The 22,312-nt window shown below is 42.8% G+C and overlaps 2 protein-coding genes across 2 annotated transcripts; one reads left to right on the forward strand and one right to left on the reverse strand.

The window, feature by feature from the left end:
* Positions 1 to 258: 258 nt before the first annotated feature.
* Positions 259 to 8,932, forward strand: LOC109469352 (dorsal-ventral patterning tolloid-like protein 1). The gene is made up of 15 exons (XM_019767860.1): positions 259 to 361; positions 1,438 to 1,456; positions 1,980 to 2,018; positions 2,325 to 2,362; positions 2,639 to 2,720; positions 3,221 to 3,338; positions 3,895 to 4,070; positions 4,591 to 4,806; positions 5,225 to 5,368; positions 5,792 to 5,991; positions 6,374 to 6,530; positions 6,837 to 6,977; positions 7,321 to 7,449; positions 8,160 to 8,293; positions 8,788 to 8,932. Exons 1-15 carry the CDS (start codon positions 296 to 298, stop codon positions 8,872 to 8,874), a joined length of 1,746 nt encoding a protein of 581 aa, XP_019623419.1. The 5' UTR covers positions 259 to 295; the 3' UTR covers positions 8,875 to 8,932.
* Positions 8,933 to 9,549: 617 nt separating this feature from the next.
* Positions 9,550 to 22,192, reverse strand: LOC109469108 (polycystic kidney disease protein 1-like 2). The gene is made up of 19 exons (XM_019767490.1): positions 22,055 to 22,192; positions 21,318 to 21,494; positions 20,803 to 20,928; positions 20,376 to 20,555; positions 19,680 to 19,955; positions 18,963 to 19,199; positions 18,412 to 18,658; positions 17,935 to 18,035; positions 17,302 to 17,532; positions 16,718 to 16,847; positions 15,769 to 15,925; positions 15,114 to 15,210; positions 14,441 to 14,574; positions 13,550 to 14,059; positions 12,808 to 13,024; positions 12,491 to 12,608; positions 11,887 to 12,164; positions 11,369 to 11,510; positions 9,550 to 11,012 (listed from the first exon to the last, which is right to left on the reverse strand). Exons 1-19 carry the CDS (start codon positions 22,178 to 22,180, stop codon positions 9,550 to 9,552), a joined length of 4,947 nt encoding a protein of 1,648 aa, XP_019623049.1. The 5' UTR covers positions 22,181 to 22,192.
* Positions 22,193 to 22,312: the final 120 nt, after the last annotated feature.

Below are 22,312 nucleotides of genomic sequence, written 5' to 3' on the forward strand. Positions count from 1 at the left end.
ATCAAAAAAATGAAAAAAAAAACGCCTGGGGGTATTGGCCCATTCTACCTCCATGCCAAATTTCAGATCATTTGACTAAAAAATGACAGAGTTGAATCCCTTTGACTGTGTGGCAGGAGGAGAAGGAGGAGAAGGAGAAGAAACATGAGAGAACACAATATATTTCATCCATACCATGGTATGGACTGAAATATAATAAGAGCTTCATGCATGGACAACGAGTATAAAAGGAACGTTCACGGCTGCTAGCTAGTTCCAGAAACACGCCGTCTTGAGGTCGACTGAAACGACAATCATGGGCATCTGGGGAATTTTCGCCGTGACTTTTCTGGCTGTGCATTGCACGGGTCTTCCTGTCATGGTAGGTGCCTTTTCAACATGTTTACAAAATACATGTATTGTTTTTGTATTTTTAAGAGTTTACAGACCTTGAAAACATAACAGCTTATGATTCTAATATGGAGTAATATGCTTGTGTACAATCACGTCTGAGCGATCAACGTCAATTAAAGCCCCTGTCACACATTCACGACCTTCTCGCGAATTTGTTCCGAAACACCAGCCGACAAGGTTCGGCTGACGTTCGGGAGCAGTCTGGCCAAATTTAGGTCACGCCTACCTTTTTTAATGAATCGAAACGAACTTGATTTCAATTTGAGTTAAATTTGACTCCTGAAATGAACACGCCCAGAACACTACTGACTTGTTCCTGAAAGCTTGTATTTAAACACTGATCGAATGTTAGCCGACCTCACCAAACGCCAGCCGACTTTGCGCCGACGTCCTCCTAAGCATGGTTCGGCTAGTGATTGGGACGTCAAATCCTTGAATGTGTGACAGGGGGTCCTTTTAAGACATCGGTAGTCTCACAGATAGTTTTAATGATATGGTTTACATCTGTGTCCTTATTAATTACACATGTACAATACTACGACAATACTAATATTACTACAATTCTCAAAGTCATTAGTGGAGTCGTGTGGCGTAGCGGCAGAGTGCGCAACTCGGAACTAAGAGTCCCGGGTTCGAGTCCTGACATGCCACCGATCTTGTGCCCTTAGGAAAGGCACTTTACATGGCTTTCCTCACTTAGCTCAGGTGTAAATGAGTATTGTCCTGTAATGTATTTGTCCCCTGTGTTGGTGGCGGCATTAATATAAGTTGAAGAAACTTGAGTGTGTCGTCACCACGTCTGGTGATTACATGTTGGAATAAAAAAAAGTCATTTCCAAAAGTTTTGGATGGAAACGAACTGTTTTCGCGTCTTACATAGTGGTGTAAACGGGACTAAATAACCCATTTATTGACAAATAATATCTTGTTTATGTACTGTTTCGAGCCATTGAGCCATGAGTTGGATTGCTAAGATGTATACTTACCTTGTCATTTTTTTTTTCTTTTCAACCTTGTACGTGACCATGGCATCGGTTTTTGCAGGAGGTCAGGGGCCGTACAGGTACAAATCATATCATAATTCGTTCATCACATTTACATACAACGTTTTGATTAGCGATTGGCTGGTAGAGTTAGACATAAGTTGCTAATTTGCATACATGATGTTATCGTGAAATATAATCGCCGGATATCAAGTGATTGATTTAGTGTTTTATGATATGGCCTGGGCGTAATAACATCCGAGAGGACCACTTGTCCGTCTCTTCAGCATGTGTTTGTGAAAATCAGGTTCACACGTAAATCATAGCTTTACTCTGTTACATAACAAGTGTTATTGCACGTGTCTGAAGAAGTGCGCATACGTTCAGTGCCAAGGACATATGAAACGTCTGCATCAAAGAGAACTTGACTTCGCTTGAATGCAATTATCACCGTCATGAATATGCATACATGTACACTAAATTATAGACTCCGTCATGTCGCTATATACGACAAAAGTTAACGTTGTAACAAAAATTCGAGTCCAAACATCATGAAAACAAAAAAGGTATTGCAACGTCTTTCCTTGCATATTTTTTTTACAGTGGAAACCGTGATGGACAAGATCCTAGCAGCCAATCGCGGTGAGTCTTTCATTTAAAGATTTTGTTACATATAGAAATAAAAGGTTTCACAGTGTTGAACATCGTTATACGATCTTTTCGTACCCGAACTGAAAACTCTCCAGTGCTGGATAGGAAAGTAGTATGCATCTGCGAGATTATTATAACTTTTTCACTATTTCTATTTTTTTATATGACCACCACGTTTTGGATCCAAACATGCTAAAAAGAATATCTGTAATGCCCCTTTCGATTAAGTATGGAACATTCTTGTTATCGAAGCCCTACACCTTTTTGAAACAATTGCTGTTGTTTCTTTTCCTTCAGATACTAACCTGTTTGAGGGGGACATCCCGCAAACTGTGGTAAGCATTATCTACCTAAAGACATCAAGACCTCACTTAACAAGCGACTATTACTCGAGGTTTCCTTCTATACGTCAGCCAGCCAGTTCTTCCCCTACCTGAGGGGCTAACTGATTGCTATCCCAATGTTTGTGCTAAGGCCGCTACGAAAATTGATGAAACAACTTTCAAAATGATCTGTAAACTAAGTATCATTGCAACACAAAGAAAAATATATGATTAGTTATTTTACAACGAACTCGAGACAGGTGAATTTTGTCGTCTGTTCTTCCCCAGACTTCTCGGAACGGAATCCGCGATGTCTCTAAGGTCTGGGCCACCAGGATCATCCCGTACGAGCTGAGGAGTGGACACTTCTGTAAGACATTTCAGAGTTGATTCACGTGCACAAAACAAACTCTTCCTTTTTTAGAAGTATATGTCTTGATGATCGCATCACGTACCGCTTTCTTCTGGTTCTTCAAATGAAATAAGATGTACAGAACATCTGATTTTGTGACTCAAACTTCAATCAACACACTCTGGCCACATACAGTTGTTTCAATGCATGGTAAAATGTACAAAAGACCGCCTTAGTTGCGCTTTCCAATAATACTGAGTACCCATTTGCCTAATTTCGTTTACTCTCCTATTGTTATAAAGTTGATACGTATTATCTTGTTTTATTATATACATTTTGCAGTTATTTTGTACTCTGTTTCAATGTCCTTTTATCTTTGTTATTCGCAATTAGCCTTCGGGCAGGAATTTGCAATAAACTTATCTGATATAATGATATGATGATCACCATGGTGGTTTACACTGTGAAAGGTATTCTTGGTATATGTGTATTTAGATGACATGGATTTTTTTTCTCAGCGAGTACGGAACAGGCCGTGATCCAGGAGGCGATGGACGAGTACGCGGTCCGCACCTGCATCACCTTGGTGCCGAGGACTAACGAGGTAGACTACCTGGACATCCACAAGGGAAGCGGGTAAGACGCCATCATAATCTCTGGCACTTGGTGCGTTTGACTGAGGCCGCACGAACAACCTCTATGGAGGAGCTTTGTGCGCAAAGAGGATATTGTTCGTACACGCGCCGCCTCTTTATTGGGCCATGGGTTGACCGTACGGATTTTGAATTAATTTGTACATTAATGTTTTGACGTAGTGAATTCGGTCCACCTATTTCTGGTCATGCGTCCGTATACCATTATTCAGCTAACAGGTTGAAATAAATTGTAAACCGGTCACAATGTGTCTAATACAGAAAAGACATTTGCAAAACAAATGCATAATGTTTATTACCTTCGCATATGGTCTGCTCTGTTAATTCTTACTCAAACACATTTATATACTATATGGTAGCAGGAGTCTAAATCTCTCCTGCTATAAAATTAAAACATGATGTAACCCAACACTAGTTACCATGGTGATAGACGTCAGGTTCAGGTCATTGATATTATTTGTTTGGAGAAGAAACTGAGCAAAAACAATATGTTTTCCTTCGGTAAACGTAAATATAATGCTGTTTAAATTCTGTTCCAGATGCTGGTCTTACGTGGGTGTGCAGGGCGGTCGACAGGAGCTGTCCCTCGGGAACGGGTGCGTGTACCACGGCATCGCCATCCACGAGTTCATGCACGCCGCCGGCTTCTGGCACGAGCAGTCCCGCTACGACCGGGACGAGTACGTCATCATCCAGTGGGAGAACATTCAGTCTGGTAAGCCATGGTTAACTCAAGAGAACTACATTTCTTAGGGCTGCTATATGTAACTTAAGGACGATACAAAAAGTCAATTTTCTGGCCATTTCTTTACAAGATAAGTTGAATCAACCCGCACAACATTGCAAAGTGCCATTGAGGGAGTTCAGGTTCCAAGTATTATGCCATTGGCGTGTGTTTTAAAAGCTGGAAACACAGCTTTCAGCCATGTTTGAATGTTTTAATTTGTTTACACTTTGGTATCTTGTGGTGATACAGACAGATTGGAATATATCTTTAGATGCAATAACTCACACAATGCTAAAATAGGTAAATATATAGACTGCTTGGTTATTAGAAAAAATACCGAAAGTCATGGTTGGTCCCACTCAATTATAATACTATATCAATGACTTATACTAGCCCTTGCTGTTGTAGTATATACTGTAGTACAATGTATTTTAAGTTTTAGTCTATACCTTTTTGTGCTATGTTCAATTGTAGTTGTTGAATGGTTGAATGTATTGTCGTTGGACAGGTACGGAGCACAACTTCAACAGGTACTCGGAGGTTGATGTGACGGTGCTGGGCCAGGCCTATGACTTTGGTTCCGTCATGCACTACAGCGCCACGGCCTTCAGCTCCAACGGGAGCCCCACCATCGTGGCCCGGGACCCCGAGGCGCCAACTTTGGGTCAGAGGAACGGCTTCAGCGACATCGACGTGGCCAAGCTGAACGCTCTGTACAGCTGCCGTGAGTACACATGTTTTTAGAGGAATTTACGTGTAGACTTTCCATTCCCACTAGGATAAAATTGGCCGGATCGAGCCGAATTGAGTCGGTTTAACCTGGTTCGATCCTGTTTCGAGCCGAATCGAAGCCGGATTGAAGCGACTCGATCCGGACAATTTCATCCTAGTGGGAATGATAGCTATTATGATTCTCATATCTGGATATGAAGACAGACGGCCAGTCCGTGTGAAAAGGGGATAACGTTTTCTAGTGATCCTTTTTTACTCTCGCCTGTGATGTCAAACGTAAGAAAAATGTATCACACACATGCTTTTCTCATTCATAATATGAAAAAGAGAAACATCATGATTGAGACAAGTTTGACGCACTGAAGGTGAGGACTAACTGACCTAATATTCTCTCATGTCCCTCTGTCCAGACATGCCTGTCGGCTGGAGTGAGTGGACGGAGTGGAGCCCGTGTGACGAAACCTGCACCAAGACACGCCGGCGGTTCTGCTCGGACCCGAACGGCTGCGAGGGACACAACATTGAAACAGAATCCTGCCCCTGGCCCTGCCAAGGTACGAGCTGTTTGTAGTTTTCAACTGAAGGAGAGAGAATAAACTTTATAATAAGTATACCGTGAAAACCTGTATAGAGCACAGAGTACCAGTCATGCACTTCTATAACATCACCGCATATCTCGATATTGGGTTGCATAACCACAATGTAATCACTATCCTAGTTGTGTCTGACAATAAGTTGCCAAACACGAATCGCGTCGAACTACAAAAAAACGTCTTGAGCTTTGCTTTTCCAGCTCACAATGTCGGGGATATACTTTGCATCCATCCTAACTGTCTAACTGTGGACAGCACTATTTCGGGAATGGTGCTTCTACCTACATTATCAATAATCATCAAAAATCAAAATTGTTAAGCTACGTTTTTGCAGCATGCACACAATATCACGTACATACATTGTCTCTGTTTTTCCGGTTACAGTCGGCATCCACCCTGACTGCGGACAGTACTACTTCGACGGTGCTTTTGGAGAGATCAGGTCGCCCGGGTACCCGGGTTATTACCTGGACATGGCGACCTGCCGCTACATGATCAACGCCACCGCCGGCAGCACCATCTCTATGTCATTCCTGACGTTCGACGTGGAAGACCACACGTCGTGCGGATATGACGTTCTCAAGGTTTGACTGTTCGCACAAGTTTCAGTCAAATTGATAGGCTTTATTCACACATTGTGCAATTTAAAAAAAAATTGAACCAACGCAAGGCTTTGAAGGCAAGCAGGGTAAAGGTCACTATTTCGTGCAGGCCCAAAAGGCCCGGGCATTGGCGAGAGCATTCAAACCAACTGTAAACAGCCTTTTTCTTGGCCTGTGTGGATATATGCTTGCATTTTCAAAATGTAGAGTTTTATCTCTCTATTTTGTTGAAAAAAGGCTTGTTTTGGCTGCCTAGTAGAGCTTTAACGGCAATGCTATGCTGTTGTATTTTGGTGGTACCAGCCAGTCTATCCTACTCCGTTAACAACAAGAAGTAAAAGGTGTTTTTGTTGTTGTTCTTTAGGTTTACGACGGCGGGGACACATCGTCCCCTCTGGTCGCCACCCTGTGCGGCTCGACCACGCCGAGCCCCATCACGTCCTCCGGGGACCGCCTGATGATCGAGTTTGCTACCGACCCCGCGGTCAACGGGCAGGGCTTCGTTATCCAGTACACAACCGGTGGGTACCGGGGGGTGACATGTCACCATACCACGATCATTATATTATATCATGCAGAAGCATAGATTTGGGTTTCCTTACACCTTTTTATTCAAATTGCCCTCAATTAATTACGTTATGATTTTTTCGAAAAACTTCATTTTACACAGTCATTAAGAAAATAGCATCGACTTGTTGCTTTTTAGACATGTTTTTAGATTAAGTAACGTCTGAAATCTTCGAAGATTTCCCTCTAATGTTGTGCGATCTGTTCATATACGGATATTTGTATTTTTTTAAATCTACCTCATTCTACTGTCTGGTCAGTCCCGACCGCCTTCATCTGTAGCTTTGACGCGGACCTGTGCGGCTTTACCCAGGACGGCGATGACCAGTTTGACTGGACCCGTAACTACGGCAGGACCACTTCCAGCTCCACCGGACCTCCCAGCGACGCCCACGGGTCGGGTCAGTACTGCAGCCTAATTCATTCTAACAAAAAAGCCCCTGCAGTTCCAGAACAATCTGCTACGGGGCTCAAATCTTGAGTACTTTTTTGCATAAAAACTTACCACAAAAAAATAATAAAGACGATAGCATGTCCAGGACAAAAGGTACAAAAAAACGGAAGTTCTGCCGCATGCAATACCAACTAAAGTCGCCATCCTCATTGCCCTTACTGCCGTTTCAAGGATTTTCATGTAGGACAATATTTGAAAGTCTGAATAAAGAAATGTGATTCTACATATGTGTTTTGAAATAAATTGTGTTGCAGTACCTAATATTTTTTTCTGTTCCATTCCAACTCAAGGCTACTACATGTTCATCGAGGCGTCCGGATCAGTTTCCCTGGGCGACGCCGCGCGCCTGCGCACACCAACTCTGAGCGCCAACACCGTCGGTTACTGCCTGTTCTTCCAGTACCACATGTACGGAGTAGGTGAGGCGATTTAATATTCACTAATCTCCGAATAGATCTTTTTGTGGTTGCAAAGACAGTATCAAATTGGCCAAGCTATACGCCAGACAGTATCCAATGCAATAATGTGTAGCGGTATTGGATATTGTCAATAAACCTGACCAAATTGATACTGTCTTTGCGACCACCAAAAGATCTAGCCTGGGGTCCAGCCTTGTTAGCTTAGGTCCCCTCCCCAAGATCCACTACTTGATCTTGGGGATTAGACCAAAGCCAACAAGGCTGGACTCAAGGCTACAAAATATCTGCTTGGAGATTACTTTTCTCCGTTTTATCACCCGGCAATGTTACATGTATGTACTCATAAACGCCTATGAAACAGACGTCTGTTATCCGTAGCAGGTATGTTCCTGTTATTCCCGCCCTTTGTAAAATCATGGCAAATCGTTCTAAATTGAATCTCTTGTAATTGAGCTAGTCTCTACCAGGCATCGGAGAGGCGCTAGAAAGAGAAGATATTGGCCAAATTGTACAGATGATATACGAGTTGGACAATGCTAAGAGGAAGCGGCAATCTGCTCTCTTAGCGCGGGCCAACTCCCCTGCATATCATCTGATTATTTGGCCAATATTTCTACTCTTCCAGCCGCTTCCTGAAGCCTATTGGTAGATGCTATAATCGTGTGACATGTGGTAGTAACTGTTCCCTTGTCCAACATCTGTTCCTTCAGACATCAACACGCTGAATGTATACGTGACTGACGGGAACTCCGTCCTGGGCACGCCTGAGTTCAGCGTGAGCGGGGACCAAGGAAACATGTGGCTGCCTGGACAGCTTACCATCCCCGGGGACGCCGACTTCCAGGTAAACCATAGCCTTCTTTTTAGGCGTTCCGGGACCTTCTATTGCGTGCGATCTACGTTTGGTCAGAGAGACCCCCCCCCCTTAAAAAAAGAAACGACCGATCCCGGAACGCCTGAAAAGGAGGCTAGGTAAACCAGATGTGACGATACCGAATAAACGATATAATTGATGTTTCGCAAGTGTATACCTTCGAACAATGACATCAACCATTACAATTGACACATGATAGATATTTCATTGATTATGCAAATAAGTTATAAGTTCTCGTTTGAATAGTATCAGTTGATTACCTTCTGGACGCAAATAACAAGAGTTGACCAAGATTACAGTTGCAAGACTACATTCCGTAAAACAGAATTTTTTTGATATTTCCAAACATTCTGGTTAGTTTACGTTGGTTACCGACAGCTTGATAGCGACTGTGGGAGCCGTCGTAAAATAACCTCGATGGTACCCAGGCTATATGTCCAACCCTCTGTCTCTTGTCTTCACAGCTTGTTTTCGAGGGCACCCGCGGTTCAAGCTGGCGTGGCGACATCGCCATTGATGACGTCGTGGTGTTCGAGGGCACCTGCGCTTAAGGGCGACTGCACCACACCGTTACGTTCAACAATCAAAATTAAACTGAAATGAAACAATCAAATTGAATGTTCTCACGCGCTTCTGGTCTCTGTCTCTCTTCTAGAATGTGTGCGGTTTCAAATTAAAAATGGGTATCAATTTACGCTTATTATCTTATAGCTATTTACACCTAGTTTCCTCATAGCTGTGTTCAAAGAGGAAAGTAGACATTTCAATACCTGAAACTCTCTTTACAGAAGCAGCTAACGTTTCAGCTACTAAAACAGATAACAAATATGTTATCCGTAAATGAAAGTCATATGAACTTTGCATACATGACGATAGTTCCATCTTTTAACTCCAAATGAGTTAATATCGTTAACATATTAGTAACCAGTTAGCTTATCATATTATTGGTTCATTATTTAGCAATACGCATAACGAGAGTACGTGTGCACAACTACGCAGTATATTCTTGTATCAGTTTTAAAAATATGTTAACTTATCTATCGAACAAAATCCTTCATCAAAAGGAAAGTTCGTTGAAAAGTTCAATGTCGTCTACATTTTAGTCTTAGCCTCACTTCACCTCAGGAATCAGCATCGCTCAGAAACGGATAACAGACATTAACTTGAAACACTGACAATCAAATATACGTATTTTAATTACCTTACATGTAACTAATATCATAAGGTCATACATTTCTTTGTCGTTCTCGTAAATCACTGTCGTCCGCCATGTGCACTATCTTCACGTTACTGAAACGAACGCTTCTCGGGGGCCACTCGAGCTGTGGCTCGAAACCAAGGCTTTCGGTGGAGGCTGACGTTGGGCCTTCAAATGAAGATTCACTCATGTCCACGCTCAGCTGCCCACCGCGCTGCCTTCTCCGGAGATACGGAGAGATTAGGAGGCTGTCTGGAAGATATTTACCATCTTCATCGTCAGGACGGCGTTTTTTGAACGCCAAAAGAGACTTCACGCGTTCGACCGTGTACGTCACGATTTCCCCCTCCTCTGGCACCACAAACTCTTCCTTCTCCACCGCGAAAATGTCCATCATGATGGCGGCGAAGAAGTTTAGGAGAATGAATCCCATGGAAAAGATGAAGCTGATGAAGAAGAGTAAACCAAGTGCCGGTGATGCGAGATAGTCGTCCATTTCATAAGCCCCAATGGCAAAGTTCAGAACTGTGACGAGAGCTCGGGTTAAGGATGAATACGACTGGACCTGGCGGCCGAAGGCAAGGTGTCCCAACATGGCGTAACCGACCATCATGATGACTATGATGAGGCCGTGTGACAGCAATGGCCCGATGGACCGTTTGAAGGTTGCTTCGATGAGGTACAGACTGTTGTTGCCACGAAGCAGCCTGCAACACCGCATACATCCTATGAAAGCGATGATGGCAACAACGGCCACCAACGCCTCGTCTGCAACAATCACAGGCACAAGGTTAAGGAATGCAGTTTTGTTTTTCCTAAAACTTGCAAGAGCTTGACTGGTGAGTATCATGCGGGCTGCAAAGGCTGCGAATGCAGCTAAAGACAGGAGAATAATCAAGAAGTCTAGAAGATTCCATATGTTCTTGAAGAACGTCCATCTTTGAGCAAAAATTCTTCGCACGGCAGAGTAGATATCGTAGATGGTCATAAGAGTGTACGCTATCTGAAATATCAGTAGCACCGTGTCTATAGCGTGCCTGTACTGGTAGAGCCGTATCATCCGGACAGTCGACGCCGCGTGGGCGTTCCCAGTCGCCGGCGTCTCGACGAGTACTGAGACTAGACAAAACAAGTCCACGTTCGCGTTGTAGACCGTAAAGTCAACAATCACGGCTCTGGTCAGTCGGTCGATCCATGTCAGCGCCTCGAGGTCGTATAGTTTGAAGTATGCGTTTGCTGTTTTGACATGAAAATCCGCCACGTACCCTCCTGTACCGTACCCCGAAGACGACCAAATGTTGTCTGCGTGCTGGTACACCCATGGGCTGGAGGCGTTCGGGGTGAAGTTCGCTGTCTTCGGTGCGCTCACCCAGCCGGGCAGGAAATGTTCCGTTACAGCGTTATCACTGGTGTAATCTTCGCTGCAGAAGTCGAAGTAGAGAGATAGCAGTCTCGTGCCCACCATGCCCTTATTCTGTGCCGTGCATTTTTCTGCATAGAACAAAAACATGTATAGAAGTTAGCTAAGAAGTCTTTGGTCACATTAATATTGAGTTGACTAAGTAGTCCCACCAGCATTTTTAATACCATCACACACACACACACACACACACACACACACACACACACACACACACACACACACAATAGGCAATAGGTCTCTAGATCATCGTACGAGCCCCGTTCAAGTTGATAAAAGGGTACATTTTCGGCCGCAAAATACGCTTGATTCTCTAGCATTTTTTAATTAGGCGACCTTGCTTGTTAACTGAGTGACGCCAACTTGAACACTTTAGCGAATAATCAGTGATGTTTGTTATTACATTACAAGGTTGTTATCGACTCACCTGTCGACACGCGCACTTGCCGCATCCTGACCGACCCGACCACAACAGAGTGCCCATCGGCTGTAAACGGACTGGAGAAGTCGTACAGGTTCATGAAGACCTCTTCTTCCAACCACAAGTACACGTCGTAGCGATCTTGAATCTGTTGAAATATAAGGCACATTTAGAATCTTTCTGGACATAAACACGACATTTAAGATACCTGTTCATGAGACCTATGCCTGTATTTGTATAACTGTTATAACCGCCCTTTGCAATTGATTTAGCACACCAACTTCACAGGCACGCGCGCGGCATGGCGTGGGGGCAGGTGGCTATGATAGTGATAGTGATAGTGATAGTGATAGTGATGATGCCCCCACTTTTCTGAGCTGGTATTAAATACTTCGCCGTTTAACCGACGTGTAAACATCTCCCAATCTAGTGCGTTATTGGCTATTTAAACGCCGAATAAGTTTTGGATTGTACACACAAATATTCAACGCGTGTCACAGAAAAGCGGCAAGTTAGAACATCACCTCTTCAACGCCACCCAAGAAAGTCTCCTGGACGTTGTTTCCCAGTTGGAAGGCGTTGGGCTCCACCATGGTGTGTGCGATGGTCAGTATAAGAAACGCAAAGAGCATGAAGGACGCAGTCTCGTAAACTATGAAGAACATGGCGTCGTTCTTCTTCCTTGCTGCTCTGACTTTCGCCAAGTCTTTAGGAGGCGGGGGTTTGTAAACGGGGTCCTCTCGTCTCTTCTGTAGGTCCTTTCGAAATTGTTGGATGTCCACGGAAGTCCAAGACCCGCTTTCTGGTGAATCATGAGACAGAGAAGAAACAAATATAAGTCTAGAGTGTTTATGAAGAGACACGGAGGTGCACATATGTGTTTGCTTTGTTCTAGAGGACTCGATGTTATTGTTGTCGTACTAGTTCCGTGTTCTTTAATTTATCTACTTCACCAGGAAATACATGTCACCTATTTTGGATTTTTCAATGACGCCTTGGTGGGGAGGGGGGAGAACCCCTACAAAATATGCAACGATAATACAAGATATGATCATGAGAACAAAGATCAACTAAAAGTAAGAATTATCCTTCAATACGTAAAATTATAACAAAGCTAACAAAACTCACCGACAAGATGTTCCTCAGGCACGATCGGTTCCCAGTTTTCCTCATCCAACTTCTTGATAATCACAGCAACGATAGCAGCAATGACCAGCATCTTCATAGGTTGCAGAACGAACACTCCCTGAGAAGAAACAAGACAGGCTATAGTGGTAAAAAAATGTATACCTTCGTCGTTTGTTATCTGTGTTTTTTGTTTATATATTAGTACAGTAAGGTAATAAGGCATACCAGTAAGAGTATATCGTTGACACTGCCTTTGTTGGGTGATCTGTCTGGATGTTTTAGTCTTGGAAAAATACAAGACAGTAAGTCGTACTTACCTGTATAAATCCAATGATCATTGACACTAGCCAGTCGATAGACTTCTGCCTTCCATACGCCATTCCATACAGAAGTGTGAAGAACGCTGCTGTAAGACAGGCGAGGACCGCTAGGAGCCAGGCCACGTACACACACCACCACGGTAACTCCTTCGTGCCCCTGCCTTTGATGAATAACTTCGCCTTCTCGTCCTCGGTCAGTTCAGTGTCAGACTCACTTTGTGTAAGAACAATTAACAGTCAGCTTGAGTATGTATGGATGGATGATTCGATACAGTTCTTTGCGATGAATTCTTAAAATCCGTTATAAGCAGTGGGGATACGGAAAGGAAATATCACAAAGTTACTCGCGTTTTCATTTGGATTACTATTTTAGGCAGATCAGTAGGACACATTGATTGGCTAGGAGCTTTACAGAACAAATTACTTGCGACGTTAATTTTTTTTAATAAAGAAAGACTTAAAACTGATAGAAGCCAAAACATTGTGAAATCGATTTTGCTAACATGAATATAAAATGTAACTTCTACTCGAGAACATAGATATAAAACACGTGTAAAACACAAATGACAAAATACATACATGTACATAATTACAAAGTGGCCATGACATATTGTAATGTAATGTAAATAGAAAAATTAATGTAAACAAGCTTTAAGACAACTTGGGGACATATTGATTGCGAGAATCTATCTGTATAGGCTTGTTCTATAGATATGGTGGCTGGTTTACCCATACCAACCTGGGAGAGAACCAGCAGCAGCAACTTCTGATCCTTGTTTTCATGCTCTTCTTCTTACGTCGAGTCCTTCTGGCATTGCCGTCAACAGCCGCATCTCCACCCGGCGCGTCGATCACATCTTCCTGGCCAACAGCTGCAGCGTTTTCGGCATAATCCGACGTCTCTTTCGCGCAGTATTTTGGCACAGTTTTTGTACTAGGGCGACGCTTCTCGCTATTAGCACCCTTGCAACAACATTTCCACGCCCAACTACACCGTTTCCGCTCCTTTTTCTCCACTTCAGGCTTATCTGCTGAGTACTTGAAGAGGGCCACAATGACGAAATTGATGGGGAAGGCGATGAGAGCCGACTCTACGCCGATCACTAGTTCTTTCCACGTTATACGGAAGACACCAACACTCATGTCCGCTCCTGAGGACTCGTCAGACGTGCCGTAGAAAATGATGTTAGTTAGCATCTGACACAGCAGCACGGAGACGCAGCAGGTCAGGCGCTGTACTCTGGTGAACCTGGGGGGGGGGGAGATATGGTGGAAATTCATTATTTTCCACTGATTACAACGGATTTTATGTCATGCCGTCAGCTTAGAACAAGAATATCTTTTTCAAGGCAAAATATCATTTTAGATTTCAGTATCCCCAGAAATTTATCACAAAGAACCTTATCGAAGCATCAAGAACCCTACATAACAAATAGTCTCTGAAATTGTAATTCCACCTTTCTTTCTCGTATTCCCACTGGTTGTGACGGATTTATGACATACTGTAAGCTAAGTACATCTTCATCGCTTTCAACGTAAAATATCATTTTAGATTCTATCATCCCCATCTACCAAAGAACCTTATCGAATCATCAATCACCGAGATCGTCGTACAGAAAATAATAACTACCTGCTTCGTGCAGGCCGGGCAAGTATGGAGAACCAGAGGTGATCGTCCTGTAGCGCGAACACAGCCTTGGTGGCGAACAGGGTGGACGCCTGGTGGAGCTCCTCTTCAGTAGCCACACTGATGTGCTTTTCAACCTGGCAACATGTACAACACAGTAACCACATCATTAACACATCGATGTTGTTCCTTACAACGTTTAACAATTCTACGTGGTAGTTAGTTTTGTTCTCCTGATATTGATTGTTAAATTATTCTACCACACAAACTTATATTATATCAACAAAGTTTTCGGTTATATGTGTCCTTTTTTATTTCTTTCTGGGGGGGGGGCATTTGGATTCATATTGCGATAGGTACCTGATATACGTCTATTTGACGATGATGATGGCTGATTCTTCATTATGCGTCTATTTACTTATCAACCAAACGTTTCGTTGTCTACTAAGTTATTGTTTTGAGGAAATAAACCATACGTTTATTGAGTCGTGGCGACAATATTATTCGAATGTACAGAACTCGAGTTCACTGTCACTTAGTTTTTTTCCTTTCTTGTATTGTTGTTTCCTCTGGATAAAGAAAATGTGGACGAATTTGTAATTTTGAAGATGAACCAATTTAACGTTTATGTGGATCGCGCCTATGTGAATACGTGTGCCAGATTCTGTATCCGTACCTCTTGGTCCCCCATGTCCACAGCTAGCCAACTGTTACAGATGAAGTACCATCTCTGTTTGGTCTGCAGATCCTGCACCATTATGCGGCTTAGAAACCTGTTGAATAGGGTAAAAGGTCAAACATATGTAATGCCTAATTCCATTACAGATTATTAACATTAGTTTTGACATTTACAACTCGGATGCTATCCTACGTGTTGGGCGACAAGAGTAAAATATGAAAATGATATTTTAGCACAGATATTAAATGAACAATTCAAAGTCACTGTCATACATTCAAGACCTTCCCCCGAACACCAACCAACCCAGGTCAGCTAACAAGGTTCGGGAACAGTTTATACCAGACTTAGGCCACGTCCACCTAACCCTTTCTATACGAATTGGATCGAATTTAAGCTAAATATGGGTCACATTTGACATCAAAAACTGCTATGTGTAACAGATTTACTAGTATTCATTTATTGGGTTTTGAAAATTAGAAGATATCTGTAAAGCTTATAATGAAATGAGACACATTGTTCCGTTTTTACTATAGACTGGTTTACTAGTATTTATTTATTCATTGGACTTACTAGTATCCATGGATTTTGGCATTTAGAAGATATCTGTAAGGCTTCTTATGAAATGAGACACATTGTCACGTAGGAAACCCACCAGGACGGGTTACTGCCACCGTTGTTGTGCCAGACCATGATCTCCCTCAGGTCGCCCAGAGAGTCCCGGGTGGTGACCAGGAAAGAGTCGATGGCGCCGCGCTGTAACACCTTCCTGTCGCTCACGGGGTCCGACACCATGTGGGTCTCACTCTCGCCTAGCGTGAAATGACAACAGATTGATCGATAAGAGCAAGAGAACTCTATTGCACGACAATTGTACATGGTACAATGTATGGCAAAAGAAACAAACTAATGAACTGTACAGAAAAGAATACGTGTCTATGGCCTTGAAATCCCGCGTACCAAATTCATAGTCGAGGTATATAAACCGCCAGACTTTGTTTTTATTTGTTTGTTTGAGCCTAAATTTATTAGATAGAAGTTTATTGCAAATTCATGCCCGGGGGGCTAATTGCAGATTACAAACATAAAAGAACAATGAAACGTAGTATAAAATAACTGAAATCTACATGATAAAAGGAGTTATCTAGAGCTACAGCTATGTCTAAAACTATGTCTAAGGGGTTTGACTTCTCTTCTTTAGACTATGGAAGACGTAATGTCCCACCTTTTCTAAAATTAGTGGGTTTTGGGAAGTTCAAGATATACTCAAATCTGCCTGCTTTTCATTCGAGCCATGAGGGACGAGGTCAGGATCAGACAAAATATAAGATACAGATTACATGATGGTAGTCCTACAAAGTCCATAACACACAGTCTGTACAAGCAAATTTATACAAACGTACAAACTGTGTGCCAAAGCTTTATTATACATACTATGAACGTAAGGCCTTGTAAGGTTGGCACAATCGGAGTCGCTTGCATTGAAGTAACTGACAAGAGACAATGCAATAGTTAACAGTTAGATAAGCTGTCTACGGTGATATGCAGTCTGTGTGAGGTAGCCAGTTTAAACCACTTGGAAATAGAAGCTGCAGCAATCATACCTTCCTCTCCTATTAGACGGAGGCTGACACTGGCTGTCGTCCCGGCATTCCTTCTGAATCCGGTGATGATGGTGACGTCATATCGATACATGTCCATCGGGTCAAGGTCATGTAAGGCCATAGTCTCAACCTTTGAAAAATAGCTCCAGTGTTTAGAAAACTATACTATATGGATTTTGTTTGCTTGTTTGTTGTTTAGTTGCATGTAGTCAAAAACATGTAAATAAGCACAACAAAAAAGGCTATATTGGGGAAGATGAAAAGACATCATAAATTTTAGAGCTTACGGCCTGGTCATGTTCGTCGAAGGTCATCATACGATTTTAAAGTAGTTGGATTTTCAAGCAGGCTGTGACAAAATCAACCGTCAAAAAGGATCTAAGACAATCTGCTGAATTTTGTAGGATACCTGCACATCTAAAGTAACCTAGAAAGCATTCTGTTTGAGATCGTACGACACATGTAACCAGGCCCTTACAGGAAATTATCCACAACATACATGCTGAAACTGTTCAAACAGCTGCCCATCTCCTACAAGATTCTGAGCTCAAGAAGCTACCAACTTAAGAACATGATAGCTTTACTTTAGTCTCGTCTTCCTTGTCTTTTCTTCGTGCCCAGACCACTGCCATTAAGTACAGTGCGAGGATGACTGATACGACGATGGTGACGACCGGATTGTCCGCGATGTTCTTGAACTTCATCAGAGACGCTAAGATGTCGATCTTGTTGGGCGGGAAGAAGAACTGGGATCCGAACGGAGTCAGGTGGTCGCAGATGCAGTGTGTGAGATTAGGCGTAGTCAACGGGCCAACCTGAGCAAGATGTGGGAATTAAAGTTATTTATGATAGTCGTAGATGTAACGAAATACGACAGTCTTTACAACGTTCTTTTAACATCGAAAACGTACAAACTTCACTCTTCAACGGTAGCAGCTTTTTAAGAGTTCAAGGGAGCATGTTTCCAATGCACCATTTTTATAATAGATCATCATAATACATGCAAAGTAAAAAATTTACTCTTGTAGTATTTGGGAGGGCCAAAGATAAACCACCAGTTTTTCGGCCCTCCTATGTATGTCTATTTATTTCTAAATTGTTACATTTTGTTTTATTTGTAAGTGCAAAACAATAAACAAACAAACAAAACAAATGCTAATCGTCTAAATGTTGAACATGTTGATATGTGTTCAGGACTAGCAGATCCTGGCATCTACCTGGCACCCCTCGTCTTCCCACGCTGAGGACGTCTGGTTGAAGTAGAGACAAGTGGTGGAGAACAGTAACAGCTCCAGCACCAGATTCTCTCCATCTACAGCTGTCATATGTGTATATGATTATTGATTACGGCGATTAGTGATTTTTAAGGATTAACAATACCAATATCAACACCTAGACGGTTGAGATAATGACAAGCAATGTATCTTAAAGTGATGTAATGATGTAAGATATGTAAACATTGTGATGATGCCATTAATGGTAGTAAATTGAGTTTAGTATCAAAAATAAGTAAATGTCATTTTGCACGCGGCATATTCTCTATGTAAGATATATATTCTTTAAATAGATCACGCCATACCGTGTGCATTCAATGGTTTCGTTTGTACAACGTGAATATGAACTTTAAGCTAATTTCCAGCATTACATGTATATATAGCTCATAAATAACTTATTAACATAATAATTATCCGTACCTGATTCATTATAGGTGATACCCAGATAGTATGTAGACGTGGAGTTCAGCACGCCGATCTGCCACAGGTAGGGATTAGCCGTGATGTTCCCGTCTGTACCGACCTCCACCGCATAGTCACCCACATACGGCAGGCTTCCCACGGCTGTGTAGTTGGCGTAGGTTGGACTTGCGTCCTCTCGGAGGTATATGGTGACCTGGGCATCCGGGATAGATGGCCTTACCAGCACGTTTACCACGTGGCGTTCCTAGTGGGTATACGTTAATATGCAGACGGTGAGTTGTGTGTGTGCGTAATCCACAACATCAGTCACATGTAAATTTGTGAACTTTTTTTCTATAAGTTACTATTGTACATCTTTGGGACACAGATAACAGTGTTTTTCTGTATAGTAGGTCTATACATGAATTACTAATTGATAAACAACTTATAAGTGATGCAAAAACAGTGACATGAAGGGAAAACAAAAAATCATACTAGTAACTTATCATGACACGTTGCATGCAAGGCCTAACAATAGCATGAATACCAAGCTAATAAAAAAGGCTTACATAAGATTCAGAGATATTAAAGTTGATAAACGCTTTAATCCCAAAGACGTCGTTTGGTAACTCAATGGTGTTCCAGGAATCCCTGCTGGTGTCCCGTGGGATGGCGATGTCCACCTTCTCCGGGAGTTTCCGCGAGGGGATGTGGTCACCGAGGGTACTGAAGTCCAGGGAAGCGACCTTCTGTTCCAGGCTAACGTTGGCAGCCCATTGGAAAGGGTTATTGTCGAAATGGTTCATCTGTGAAAGAAGAATAGTACGGAGTCAAATTTCAATGTTGCTCCAGAATGCTGAATATAGAAGAGCTTTACAAGGCAAATATGATGACTTCATAGACTGTGGTACATAAAGCTTTTTTGGTCACGCATTCAGTGCACGCATTCACACAGAACTTAATTGGGACACATAGTAAGAATGTAGAGGCTATAGTTTCCCAGCATGGCGTTGAACTGGTGTCCAGTAGGGGAAAAAGAGGAGAGGCCAAGTAATGACTTGGAAAAGGACGGTCGAGCGGGACCTTGCAGAGATGCTTTGCGAAATGGAGGGGGCACAATGTACAACTGAGAGATTAAAGAATGTGGATGGCATTGATGGCCCGCCGTGGTGCCAAGCGCTGCAAATGCGTCAAAGAAGATGGTGACGATGATACATCACAATAGCTGTAGTATAGCAATTCTTTGCACAGAGACGGTCCTGGTAATTAAAGATGAAAATACGTACGTGCATGTCGATAACTTGATCAAATCGCACGCTGTCATCGTCAAACAGCTTGTCTCCAGTCGGCAGTGAGAACCAGCTGCCATGACTCTCCTGCAGCTGGACGCCTCCCTGGAAATCCCAGCGTTCCTCGCGCAGCACCATGACAGCGAGGCTGGGGGTGGCCAGGACCGTGGGTTCCTCACCAGGAGCCTTGGTACTGAGGATAGCCTCCTGGACCTCAGCTATGGCCTTCAGAGACTGCTTCATCACCGTGGAAGAGGACGCAGATACACTGGGCTGAAATATCAAAGATGACATGAAGCGTCTACAGAAGACATTCATACGTGTCTGATTGAGAATAGACGGAATACCAACAATTGAAATTAAATACACCAAAGCTTTAATTTGTTAGCTACGCCTGCAATCGTACATGCAACGACTGCCATGGAAGAAATGAATGAATGAATGATGACTAAAGAATTATGACAATATGAAATTTATGTAGTATTATACTAAGGGACCTTTATTAGGCTATAAAGACACTAATTTTACTCTGTGTAAATATGAAAATTTAAACTTTTCTTTAGATAGATGTTGATATTAGTTTGTAAAAACATGTTTCTAAAGTTTTGTTTCCCTCATTAAGAGTGTATTAGAGTGTCTCAGATTTGACATCCTTAGCCTGACAGAGAATCAAATGGCAATTGGAAAATATACTTGGTCATCCGTTTCTGCAGCCTCCTTCGGTGCCTTCTTAGCGGCGGCCTTGACGATGTTTGCCACCCCTGCGACCAGGACCTCGGCAGCAGACTGTACCTCCGCCCCGCCTGTCGTGCCCTCCTGTGTCTTCGTTTGTAGAAACGACGCCATTTCCTCTATCTTAGAAGCAGCAGAAACCTGAAAGTCAGTACAAAAACCTTAGACACCAATACATGCTAAAAACCCTTCTACTGCGTGTTGAGTTATAACGTTGAAAGTATGTTCTCAGTCATCATCAAACACCGTAGAGTCAAGTAGCGTTTAACTTTTGGCGCGCGCGCGAAAATTAACAATTTTTTTTCATGTCCTGTTTCAGGTTACTGGCTGTATTGGGGTCATTTAATATCATGATAAATTCATTGATGTTGTAATTCTATTTACATACTTGGGCATCCTCTGACAGTTCTTCATCCTTCTCCGTAGCTTGAGCCATGGCGGCTGACGTTTGCCGCAGGTTGTCCAGCGTCTGGATCGGGATCTTCTGCAAACTATCTACCAGGACCCCACGGAGCTGAAAGATGGTACGACATACATGTATGGCTTTTACGATCAGAAAAAAACATAGGACACAATTGCGTATATTGTCAATCTTAAATTTATAGATAGCCAGACGTCTAACTCTAATATATGATTTTATTACTTCCGGGTACAAAATATTATTTTAGGTGGCTGAATTTATGGTTTGTTTGTATATCTGTCTGTCAAAATATCTTCCATTGCATGGTGGGTGGGAGGTGATTTTGACATTTGATTGACTTGGGATGACCCCTGATAGTCGAGCACACACCAGGTGGTATGGGAAGTGACGGTATTAACCTGATTAAATTACATCATACAAACGAGGTGTGTGAACGGGAAGGTCACGAAAACCCAAAATAAGTCTGATATTTCCTGTTTCACCTGTTTCTTCTCCTCCTCCTGCTGCCCCCCGTCCTCCCTGGTGTTGATGACGGAGGTGACCATGTTGACGATCTCCACCGCGGCGCTGGTGTCTCCCGCCTCCAGCAGACCGCTCAGCTCAGAGTCCGTGTGCGCCAGCAGGGTCGCCGTGTCCTCCATCTCCTCCGGCTCGTTAACCTACACAGTCACAGACCACATGCTTTGCATCGGTGGTCTAGCCATTCTGATATGCTCTTTCATCATCTCGAGTTTGTTTGCCGTAAAATTATGTCGTGCACCAAAGAAATTTGGAAATCTTTACCCTCTGAAACGCTATTTGCTCCAATTTGAGTGGCAAATTTTGCTGACAGAATAAGTGTAGTTTAGAGACATCGCAAACATGATATCAGTACAAGTGCGTCAGTATGCCTCAGCATTTGTGGAGATATACTGACAGCAATAAACTTCTTTCTTTGCATTCAGAAATGTAAGCTAACCTAATCGTGTGCCAGTCACAGTGTTGTCCAAACATCGTATGATCGTCGTACAATTATTCGAAAACATTCTTGAAACAGTTACAGTCGTGCATTTGTCCCGCAAAATTCAGCTGTCTTGTCATGAAAAATACGTCGACTTCGATCCTTAGCGAGGGTTGGTCCTGACACGACCAGCTTGATTTCTAAGGCAATAAAATCGTACAACGAGCTACAACAGATGTTACCGCACCGTAAGGTAGATGACCTATAGGCTATGCTGACCTGGACAGTTGTGGTTGTCCTTGAGCTTGCTCCTTCCGTGTCAGAAACAGTGATGACGATCGTGACCAGATAGTTTTTGTTCTTGTCGCCGAGTGGCAGGTATATGGGCGGAGACTCGCTGTCCATCCCGTAATATATCATACTGCCTGTCAGAGGATGGAGTAGAATAATTTTATTCCACAAAAAAATAGAATGTACGCGAAACCTCCTCTTTTTTTGGTAAATGGAAAACTTAAGCTTACTTTTACTACAGTTTTG

The sequence above is a fragment of the Branchiostoma belcheri genome, unplaced genomic scaffold (genome assembly GCF_001625305.1).
Source record: "Branchiostoma belcheri isolate BF01 breed outbred unplaced genomic scaffold, Haploidv18h27 scaffold20, whole genome shotgun sequence".
In the NCBI taxonomy this organism is placed as follows: Eukaryota; Metazoa; Chordata; class Leptocardii; order Amphioxiformes; family Branchiostomatidae; genus Branchiostoma; species Branchiostoma belcheri.

Coding starts and splice junctions, on each gene's coding strand:
- LOC109469108 (XM_019767490.1), bottom strand. CDS start 22,180: ATGGACAGCGAGTCTCCGCCCATATACCTGCCACTCGGCGACAAGAAC. Junction 20,556..20,802: donor AACTGTCAGAGGATGCCCAA/GTATGTAAATAG, acceptor ACTGACTTTCAG/GTTTCTGCTGCTTCTAAGAT. Junction 18,036..18,411: donor TATCACCTATAATGAATCAG/GTACGGATAATT, acceptor CACATATGACAG/CTGTAGATGGAGAGAATCTG.
- LOC109469352 (XM_019767860.1), top strand. CDS start 296: ATGGGCATCTGGGGAATTTTCGCCGTGACTTTTCTGGCTGTGCATTGC. Junction 5,369..5,791: donor CTGCCCCTGGCCCTGCCAAG/GTACGAGCTGTT, acceptor TTCCGGTTACAG/TCGGCATCCACCCTGACTGC. Junction 7,450..8,159: donor GTACCACATGTACGGAGTAG/GTGAGGCGATTT, acceptor CTGTTCCTTCAG/ACATCAACACGCTGAATGTA.